Here is an 11,716-nt window from a genome sequence, read left to right as displayed (position 1 = left end):
AGGCTGCAGGGAGAGTGGTTGGCACCTCGTGTAACCAAGGGGGCTGTTGTCTTCGACAAGAAAATATGCTTTACTTTTTTTTCTCAGTCCTTTTCTCAATTTCTTGGAATTTTTTCACTTTGAACTTTATAAGGCAAAAACCAATCTCGAGGGCCAATTTAATTTCAAACATTTAATATTTTTTGTAATTCACGGTGAGTAATGACTCAAGCAACTAACGTTTGCAAGATGAAACAGGTTTTCTTTTGTTGAGCAGCTTCTCAACTACACAGATATATATATATATATATATGAGGCTGTTAAAGTCCAGAAACTTATATATTGTTATTATGCTTTCCTTTTATGACGTTCACAATACACACATAAAAAACAATACAATATGTAGCTCCACATACTGTCCAGTGCATGCACAAGATAACATTCATTCTGCTGGTGTTTGATAAACTTTTTTTTAATATGTCACACATTTCAAAAGCCATGTAGTCCTTTTTAATTAGTTTATCCATCATTCATTATTTATCAAACATGTAACCTGTAGCTGTGTTTAAATGCCAGACGATACAGTAAAGCTGGGCCTCTGTCAGCTCTGATGTCTCCTGGCTAAAAGTAATGGACTGAGGGATGGAAAGAAAAAGGGATGGAGGAAGGAATGGAGGATAGATCCTTCCACCTGTAGCAGTGAACGTCCTGCAGGACTGTAATCTGCCAGTTGTCTCTCACTGAGACACCCAGCTAAGCCGAGGCCAGCCAAACCCTGCAGCCTACAGCACCAAACGATGCTGGGGCCCCAGGACATAAGGCACCTGCATGGGGAGATAAAGGCTTCAACTCCTGGGCTAATACTGACAATTCTTTTGATAAATACAGACGTGGGGTGGTGGGTGGTGGGGGAGCAATCTTTTCCCGCTCACCCCCTCTCATTCTCTCCTCCCTGTCTACCTGTCTCAGTAATCTCTCTTTCTTGTACTTTGTGTTTTTTCTTCCTCCACCCTCTCTCTGTCTGTTTCTCTGCAACTCTCCCGTTTTCTATCTCTCCCTCTCTCAGTAGCTTCTTTATCCTGTCCTGTGTGAGTTTGGATCAGACAGGCGAAGCTCTCCACGCTCTGCCTTTTTATTTATTCCATATCTGTAACTGTCAAAAAGAAGATTGCTACTTTAAGAGCTGTCTGTGCTGTGTTGTGCTCATGGAAAGTCAAATAGAGGAGGTTGTGTTAAAAGCATCTTGACCACTTTGTGGGGACACAAACAATGTCAGCTGTGGTCTTCAAAGACCCAGACAGTTGAAAATGGCTCTCGAAGTGCATGACACATGATGCCTTTTAGATGGCAGAGTGCTGAGAGTAGCGGTTAAAACAGTATTAGCCTGGGGAGGTAATTGGAGTCGGGCCTCAGCAACATTACCTCCTGCTGTGTCTGTCACTTAAATACCTATTTATGAGAGCTTATTGAAACATAAACATGGCTAGGGTTGCATCATTAGCGTATTAAGAAAAGCTTTGGGACCTAAATGACCCAACAAGGCTGCTGCTCAGATTAACACCTCAGACATTCAAGATTATGTCAAATGAGTAGTTGAGTCAATTCAGAAAGTGGAACAATAATTACCTGGCACAAGAAACAGGAATATAACTATGTTTTATAGCATAGTCTACACACTAATCTGGATCAACGGAAGTATATTTCCAGGATAAAGCCTGACATCCGGCATGTGATGCCAGGCTTTGTACCTCACCTTCCACTCTCTCTCTCTGTGTGTTGCCGATCTTAAAATCCCTTTGATAGGGGAAACGACAACAAACTTCGAGCTAGCAAGCCACACACTGAAAATAGCAACTTTTGAAGAAAATTTGGATCGTGCAATAAGGCAGGCCTGCTTGGTTATTTCGCTAAACGCTTGTAAAGACTTACAAAGAATATATTTATGGAATTTACTATGTAACTGTGACGTTTTTGGACCAATTGGCTGGATTGCTGTGGCTGAAGTACACATGGCGATAAACTGGTAAGAGCAAATAAGGTTTAACCATGTATCCAGTTAATTTAAATAGCTTATGTTACTGTATTGTGTGAATAGTTAACTTTATTTAATATGTTATGTGGCGTTTTCTTTTGCGGAGTGCAAATGTTCCAAAACAAGTTCCTTCCCAAGACTATTTTGCAAAGCTACCATTTCTGTGTCCAGAGCTTAGCGCCGCCCAAGACGATTGTGATTGGTTTAAAGAAATGCAATGCTAGAATGTATCTGTGGTGTAGTCAGAGCTTACTCCACAGCGCTGTGGAGATAGGTCTGGCAATGCGAGACTTTCTACACAGTAACTTAACTGAGTGTAATTACACCAATTTTAAAGCAAGCACTTGACAGCTTCACTGTAAAAATATGGTTGGCAGGATGAAACAATAGTAGTGGCTGGCACCATGAAAATGCCATTTCTCCACAAGCACAAGATAAATTCTAATTGCAAAGTTGCAACTACACCACATGGAGTCAAAACGGAGAGAGCGAGGCAGACGAGCTGAGCTGCATCATGTTGTACTGTGCTGTATCGGCGACAGCAGTTCATCTTTCCTGTCTACGGTGTCGTGCCCATTGTCTATTCCCATTAGCCTGTGACCGGCATGCTACGGTATGGTCGGTGTGAGCGCTAGGCTAGCAGACGGCTCAGGGTGGCAGATGCCTGGCTTTTCTGTGGATGCCCTCCATCAACTGATGACAGATGTCAGGGCTCCTCTTGGACGGCAACACTTCATCATGCTACCCTGTTCCCATTCCTCGCCCCACTGGATTTACCAGCCTGCTTGGCAGACGCTGCGCCCAACCTCACTGCACCAGCCCTTTTCCCTCCTGCCACACCTATTTATTCACACACACACACACACACACACACACACACACACACACACACACACACACACACACACCTCTGCATCCATCAGTCAAGCGTTATTACATCAGACAGCCGTCATACTGGCAACCAATGGATCACATGCTAATGCGCTCAGACGCATCCACTCTGGAAATCTAAAGTATCAGTCTTGAGGGTGTGTGTGTGTGTGTGTGTGTACTTTTAGGCAGAGAAGAAAAGTTGTAGAAAGACTTTAAATAGTCTGTTTTATTTTAAAAATGAAATTGCATTAAAGTGCAAAGCATTCCCCTGGAATTGGTGCTAATGTTGTTATTGCACACTTACCATTTTGGCCTGCTGGTAGACTTGACTACGGGAGACATGCCATCTCTGTACAGGCTCTTGGTCTTGGAGAAGTTGACCACATTGAAAATTACTCTCTGAAAGACAGTGAAAAACATAGAAGCCACACCATTAAAACCACCAAAAATGAAAACCCAGTGGAGTTGTACTTTGGAGCAACGTTTATATGAGCATTTTTGTTTGTACTGTGTAAAGAAATGCAGAAATGCGTCAACAAAGCCAATGGAGAAAGAAGGTTGTGAGCTAGCAAACGTATGTAAACGTTTTTAAATTTCCAACAATTCTGCTTGGCTAATACTTAATGAGGAAGAAAATGCATGAAATAAGTTTGTCAGGCCTCAAGGCTACACAGAATGCCTAAATGTGAGTAACATTGAATGTTACTTTGAAAACAGGGCACCTTTAATATTTGGCCATATTAGTTAGAATCCAGTAAAATGTGAAAAAAACATTTGAAGCCATAAAAAAGCATAACCTGAGACTGAAACCGACAGTGGCAAAACACAGAAAGGCTTATGCAGCGTACACATGATTAGAAAGCCGTAAATTGATTCATTCTTTATGATAATGTCCTTCCTGTGTGACATATGAGTGGCTTTAAAATATAAACCAACAAACTGCGGAAGAAGCTTAGAGAGAGGTAAAAGTTGCCACTACCACCATGGATTACACTGACAAAACACAAAATCACCACACATTAACATTACAGTGAGGAGATAAGGTGGCTTTAATGTGCTGCAGATGATCCCATGTTGCAGTTACAAAGTTCCCGATAAAAAGCAGCAGCTCCGACGAGTGCCAGCCTCTAATCTGGGAGGACATTACAGTTCTCCCCAGAGGGATGCTGCCTGGCCCAAAACATTAAGCTTTGCCTGCAGCGCAGAGGACAGCCATGGTGTCTGGCTTTCCACCTCCTCTGGACCAAGGACTTTCTTGAGCTCAAATATTGTGGAACAGCCCTCCCTCACTCCCACCTCCAGCATGCATGATTAGGATCAGGAGGAGTGGGGAAATGTGGTGAGAGAAATGGATAAATACACTTTTTAAAAAGTAAAATGAATGGCAATGGTAATACTGCGGTGAGGTAAATGAATCCTATTGATGGGGCATATCAAATTACCAACTAAGTCCAGGTGGTGGAAGTTAACTGGGTGCTACTGAAATCCTATTACAGACTCCCCACCCACCTCTCCCCCCTTTTCTTTCTCCTTCCCCTCCCCCTCATCAATTTCTCCCTTTTTCTCCTGCCTAGCATCAGAGGAATGGGGATTGCGGATTGTGGCAAGCTGATTCAGACTTAGGTAAAATGACATCTAACTGATGTTGAGACTGGCAGCAGGCTCCTGTAGCAGGGAGATAAGACCATTGCTGCTGGCATTTCAATTACACTTTACTGCCCCGCACATCTGTTGCGAGAGCTACTTTTCAGCCTTTTCCCCTCAGGCAAATACAGCCTTACTCTGACTCCACTGGTTTTCTTTGACTGCAAAGCCTCCTCCTTCATTCTTTATCCACAACAAATTCAGATTGTCTTCCTCCTTAGCTTCACTCTACCCACTGTTTGTAATCTATTTGTTCGGCCTGTTTAACTCAGAGGGAGCTGAGGCTGGACAGATGACAGAGACACCGGCCCGGCGAAGAAAAAGAAGGCTGAATTGCAGGCAGAATGATACACAATACAAGGGCGGGAGACAATAAAGCAGAGGAAAAAGGTGCTGCAGCTTGTAGAGACATACAGCAGGGACAAACACAAAGAGAGAGAAGATAATTACACAACAGTGACAGGAAGTCACTGAGAGGTAAAGAAAATAAACTGGGCTCTACTGGCTTAGCGGACAGATGTGGAGGACACAGACAGGTGGGCTGGTAGGTCGGGGGCAGGCACGCGGCATGTAGAAGTCTCAGTCTCCCTCTGTGCTTTTCTAATTTTATTGAAGCCAAACAGATTAAAAGAAAATCTGTTCGTCCTGTGACTCAACATCAGATCACAAAGCCAGTCTTTAACCTAAAAGACAAGAGGAACTTTGAGAAGCTTAAAAGCAAGGTAGGAAAACCCTGGACAATTTACTAAAAAGCACCAGACCTGCATGGGAAGATGTGTGAACCACTTTCAAGATACAAGACTGTTGTATTATTCCTTTAGAGTAGCATCTGTTATCTAGTGTAGTAACAGGTTCATTCAGTGTCTCTTTTTCCAGTAGGAGCTTCTTCTCAGCTTTCTATACAGAAGTTATTAGAATTGTTGATTGGTAAAACATCCTCTGCTTCATCTGCCACTCAAACAACAATTCTGCAGTTGGGTTTGCTTGAAGAATCATTGCCTTACAGTATGCATAGATTTGGGCTGTGAAACACTGATTTTCATAATATGTCCCCAAAAGTCACTGAAGTACTGACAAAGTAAACATTCATAATTGTGTATGCGAGTGTTCATATGGTTGTATAGTGCTTATGCGGCTGAAGTTGTGATTACACAGTTTCAAGAGGACCAGTGCAATTTTGATATTCGTTTTTGCATGAAATTGTACTTGCGTTTCCATCTGCTAAGACCACCTCTTATCACAAATGCAAAGCCACAAACATCCATTTTTGTGGCTTTGGTTGACAGGAGCTTCAACATCACCCAAACCCTTTCATGTATGTTAAGTTTTGCCTCTTTGATTTTGATTCACTCTTTTTTTTTATCCAGATTAAATGCACTCCAAAATACAACTTTAAATGTGGTTACAACATAGTCTGTTCTTAGTAAGAATAATTTGTCAAATTATAATGAATGAACTATGGAAAACATAATTTTTGTGGTTGCACACACATTTGTGGTTGCGAGCATACTTGACCAACAAACTTGATTCTTATTCTCTCTCTCTCTCTCTCTCTCTCTCTCTCTCTCACACACACACACACACACACACACACACACACACACACACACACACACACGCATGCACGCGCGAAAACACACACAATTAGAATCAAATAATTGGCTGTGGGGCCAATTCTCTAGATCGTTAGAACTTACGCACAACCAGGACCAATTTAGAACACTTGTGTGTGCATGTGTGTTTGTGTGCATGTGTCTGCACATGTGTGCTGCCCTGGAAGATTTAATTAGGCTGGGAGCAGTTAGAAGAGATTAACATCCATGCTGTCTGAGCTGTCATGTCGACGGAGCGTGTCAAAGCCCTCCGCCGTCCCCATCACTGCTGAATTACAGACTGGAACAGGTGTCTCTGCGGTGTCACAACACACACACACTACACGGATGACAATAGGCGTTCTTTAATATTGCATCTGAACTATTACATTTCTGAAAATGATTTGAAAACAGTTCAAACTTCATTCACTGACAGAGTTACAACATGCAAAACTCAAATGAACCTTAATGGTGCAATAAGTAAGATTTTTACTCTCTCTCTTGCAGCAAATAACTTTAACGTATCTGCAGGGACTTAATGAGGTAGTTCATCAAAACCAATGACTCAAGGAAAACGTTCCCAAACAATTCCAAAAACTACTAATACGACTTAAAAGTAGTCCTTTTCTAAAGTAACACATACAAACACAGAGTCACATAGATGTGTGCTGTGAGTGTGAGCTGTGCATGTTTTAGTTGACAGTCTAATTTTTTACCCCAACCTCTTTTCTAACCTTTAAACAGATTAGCCAGCCAGCCACAGTGTTTGGCACAAAAATAGCCTTGCCGGTGCCGCCTTAAAGATAGGATTGTGTTTAGGACCAAACACTGTCTTTTGATCTCCATCGATCCAGCCTGTGGCCAGATAGCATCGCTTCCTGGAAGAAGCCTGGATAAATTATTAAAGAAACCATTCTAAATGTGTAGTCAAAGACCTCTGCAGAGAGAATGAGCACTTTGTCCTTTTGATAGTGATGGTTGAGCAGACTTTAGTATGAATAATCTGAAAAATAATAATGATGTCTCCAGAATGTGAAAGCTGTTACTGGGAACATTAAGTTCTGAAACTACACTAATTAAACACTTGTAGGTTTGTTAACTATAGTTATTGACATATATTCAAGTGGAACTTTGAAGAGTTTGAATTTATTATACATTCAGGATTAAGTGTTTCTTCAAAATGGAAACTATAGGCCTGTTTTACTGTTAACATGATTAACAGGTATGTGACTTCTGAATTGTTAACAACTCACGCTGAAATGCTGTTATGACAACATGTGTTGTTAAATTACTGGTACTGTATAGAAACCAAAACTGAAATTAGCTGTTATAGAATTACATTATAACACACAATTGATATAAATATCAAGATGTAAGTGCAGATCATAATGGAAACAGCATGTATATGTTGTTACTGTAGGTGGCCTACAGCTTAGAGAGATTGTCCTATCATCGTTTGGCAAGACTCCATTGTGCTGATGGCTCTCTGTGGAAGCAACAGAAACTGAAACCCCAGACTCAAGTAAGAGCAAAAATTAGATTTTTTTTAAACTTTAAAATCAGTTCATCATGGAAACATTATTATTCCCACAACACTGCACTGCCCAGTGGTCTAAACAACAATGTAGTTGAGACAAATCGTCCTATCACGTGTCAAGTGAGGTTTCCTGTTCTCATCACCAAACTGTGGTTCACTGAATCACCTTGGCCACAGTGTGAGTTCCGTGCAGCATAACACAAGCAAGCAGAGCAGATCTGTGAGCCCTGAGACAGGCATCAGAGACAGGCAGGCTGATAGCTGCTGGCAGCTCTGCCTGTTCCTCTCTTGTTGTCTTTGATCAGTCTGATCACTGACGCACAGTGTGCCAACTACCCACAGTACTGGGGACTACCTGACACCGCCAGGAGGACAATACACACACACACACACACACACACACACACACACACACACACACACACACACACACACACACACAATTAATAAAGGCAGAATGGTTAAACAAAGCATGAACTTGACACACATTACAGTGATTTATGATGACGTTGACTCAGTTTTCACAACAGAGTTTTAATGTGTAAAACAAAAAATAAAATGCTAGTCTCCTAATTTTCTTATCTTAAGATCTCAAATCATATAAAATGGCAACAAGTGTATCACACAAGATAATGTATTTTGCATCAACTTTCAGATCATCAGAACAATTGTTGCACTTTAAAAAAAAAAAAAAAAGGTCATAATCAAATTAAACTCATTCTCATATTGTATGCAATGGGCATTATATATTGAACTGTGAGAGGATTTGCAATGTACAGCCCATGGGTTAATGTGAAATGATGTACAAATCTTATAGTGGTGAAGTGATGACTAAGTATGTAGTGTTGCTCCTCAGCTGGGCAATGTATAAGTAAAGAGACATGTTTGCAAACACATGTTGAACTAATGTAGTGATCCGTATGGCTTATAATAAACACGTCCATGATCAAGTATTCTACGAATTATTTTTTAACAATCAATTCGGTAAGAATATGATTATATGATATACATTTTTTAAAGAGTAAGAAAAAAATGTTTTTGAGAGGAGAAGGAATAAAAGCAATATACGGCATACTAAAAGTATATCAAGAATGTGGTTTAAGCCTTCCTGATTACAGCAACATGTGTAAATGTTTCAGTGGTAAATTGTGCCAGTGTTGGTATATGTCACAGCTGTTCAACTGTACTGGCATAACATTCTGCAAGTTACATGAACAGTATGACATTGTGTTCCACTGACAGATATCACTTCCTGGCAGGTGCCATTTGAAATTGCAATGTCAATGGCAGATTCCGATCCTCATAGGCAGCTGTCACTTAGTTAATGCCTTTGTGGTATCTAAGCTAGTGGAATAGCCTTAGCTAGACACTAGTTGGCATTGGTTATGATAATATTATGGGGCTTACCTGGTTAAATAAATGTTTAATAAAAAATAGAAATAATTGTTCTTACCTAACTGCTGAAATCTCCGACCATGGTGACATCACTTTAAATAGACCCAAAGAGGTAACAAACATGGCAGAAAGGTTGTAAACAAACAATAATTATTTGGAAGACAAAACGGAGGCAAGCGGTAAGTTACAACCAAACTGTCTAGTGTAAATATCCTTTACAGCCTCATCATACTTGACGTTGTTGTGCCACTCACGGTTTACATTATGGGTATGCTTACTTTTAGTGTTTTAGTTGATAATCAGGCAAAATTGCCATCTTGCTGGCAACTTTTCCCCCACTGAATAAAAAATCAAGACATTTGCAAAGGGGGGGTCCTTTTAAAAACGGTAGTTAGTGCATAAAGTTGCTGTTTTTAATGTAAAATGATCCCAGATTAAAATGCATACACTAATCACCACCTTGTGCCAACATGAGAAAATAAAAAAAAACATTCTGTAGTACTATTATTCTATTATCAGTGCATTTTTTGCCTCCCTTAATTTCTAACACTGGCTAGAAGTACGAAAATACAACCCAAAGTTGTAATAAACTGTAGTTTAGCTTAATGACTACTATAGCAACAGGGGTGCACTTTTAATGATGTGCTGCATATGAGCTGGACAAATAATATGGGTTAAAATCAAATTTACATAAAATGCTACCGGTTGTTTATTTTAGCACTCACTGAAAATGCAGGAAGCCTTTCAGAGGGTTTGGGGGGACTCCCCAGGGGGGCATTATGGTGAAGGCCTGCTCAAGCAGGGCAGCTCAGCTGTGGCTAAGCTCCTGTAAAGCTTGGTGACAGTGGGGAAGGTCACAGGCCAGCAATAGGTGGGGACACCTGAACAGTATGACAGGGGAAGGGACAACCTGAGGCCCTATGGGACAGGATGGAGGTCGCAGTCTCATGTGTGTAGGGTGGGACACGTGTGTGTGTGTGTGTGTGTGTGTGTGTGTCAGGGAGACAGGAGTACACGCATGATTTTGAGCTAAGTCTGCTATACATAACCTGACCATTCACAAAGTCGCATACTGACAATGTCAACCAGTACAACTAAATGCCAACATTGTCACTTCCCCACCTTCTTTTTTTCTCTTCAGTGTGATGTTGTTGCTGACATGTTTAGGTCCCCAATGACCAATGTCAACTTAAGGTGCTGACACAAGGAAGAGGAGAATGGGACCCTTTAAACACATTACAGGTACACAAACACAGAGATAGACACTGACCCCACTCTGCTACAAGTCACACACACCTGAAGGTAAACTGACAAAACAACACAGTAATATTCCTACAGTAGATTTGGTTTGTTTGTACTTAGTCTGAGATGCCCTGTGGAAAAGTGAGCTAATATGCGGGGGGAAGTTGTGAGATACCTAGCTATTGATCCTGGGGGCCACAAGTCCCAGCAGCAGCCTTTTAAATGTCAGCTTTTAATTTCCTTCTCCCTTTTTCACTGAAAAAGATTTATTCAAAGCAGTGCTGTTCCAAGAGATATCAGATAGCACGGTGACAGTCTTTTAAAGAGCTTTTGTTTGGTTTAGGCATTCATGGCTTTTTGTATCAGACTCTTTTATTCAACCAGACGAGGAGGAAGTTTCTGTATTGGGCACTGAGTTGAAAGGCAATCTCTGCCTTCCATTGTAAGGCGATGTACAACTGGAACTTCTTTAATTAGGGCTTCTCTCACATTGAGTGACAGCAATGGCCAAAACCATCCAGACACTGATGGAGGTCACACACAACCACAGATGCACAGACACATACAAGCACACAAACACACACCAGAATTGTTAAACATTAACCTTTTGTATTATAGAAGAATATTTAACAGCTCACACAATAAACTAGCTGTAACAGTGCAGAGATAAACATTAGTTTACCTCTACAGAAATCTTGTATTGCCTTTATTTAATTACCAAGCCACATGCTACAGAAATAATGGCGGCACTATAATAAGATCACGCATTAATGTTGTGATTTGATAATAAGCATCCTTGTGTGTCCTTTTTTTGAGTCGATAAGTTTAGAATGTGTCATGGTCAGATCGCTACAAATTGTCAGATGTATAGGGGCTCTAGTAGGTCTAGTATATTAATTGACAGGGTGTTTGGAAAGCTCCTTGGCAATAACTCCCTATGTTCCTTAAACATGCATTCCTTGTATTACAACCCTGCCCACACTTGCCTTCACAGCCATGAACACATAAGTATGGAACATCTCATTTATCCAAAAATAACACAGTACGTTCTCTCTTTTATTGTGTCACTTAGAAATCTATAATTAAAAGGAATGGCAGAGATGTCCCGATTAAGTTATTTTGGTTTTTAGTATTGGGGATCTGCCGATACTGAGTCTGATCCAATACTTATATTTACCTAAATGTTCTGACACAGAAATAACAGCTGTGGTCTACTAAATCTGATACACCTTATTTTTCAGGGTCAGCTAATTGATCCAAAGAAGGTACAGATTCACACCGATATGATATAAATAAAAGTGGAAGAACATTACTCCAGAGAATGGCATTCATTTTGGCCTTAACATTAATAAGCAACAGCTGATTTGACCTGCCAACGGTTTATTATTTGTGAAATCGACAGTCAGAGTCAGCACTGACTGA

The 11,716-nt window shown here is 40.7% G+C and overlaps 1 protein-coding gene across 3 annotated transcripts in view; it reads right to left on the bottom strand.

Annotated features, from left to right (window-relative positions):
• The window catches only part of agbl4 (ATP/GTP binding protein-like 4), a 461,627-nt gene that overhangs the window by 194,056 nt on the left and 255,855 nt on the right, over nucleotides 1–11,716 (bottom strand). For all 3 annotated transcript variants that reach the window (XM_036007246.1, XM_031307356.2, XM_031307355.2), the window contains one exon: nucleotides 3,189–3,283. In XM_036007246.1, coding sequence (XP_035863139.1) covers nucleotides 3,189–3,283 — 95 coding nt within the window. The remainder of the gene's footprint in view (nucleotides 1–3,188; nucleotides 3,284–11,716) is intronic.

This window comes from Sander lucioperca, chromosome 11, assembly GCF_008315115.2.
Source record: "Sander lucioperca isolate FBNREF2018 chromosome 11, SLUC_FBN_1.2, whole genome shotgun sequence".
NCBI classification, from domain to species: Eukaryota; Metazoa; Chordata; class Actinopteri; order Perciformes; family Percidae; genus Sander; species Sander lucioperca.
This window is presented reverse-complemented; position numbering and strand designations above follow the sequence as displayed.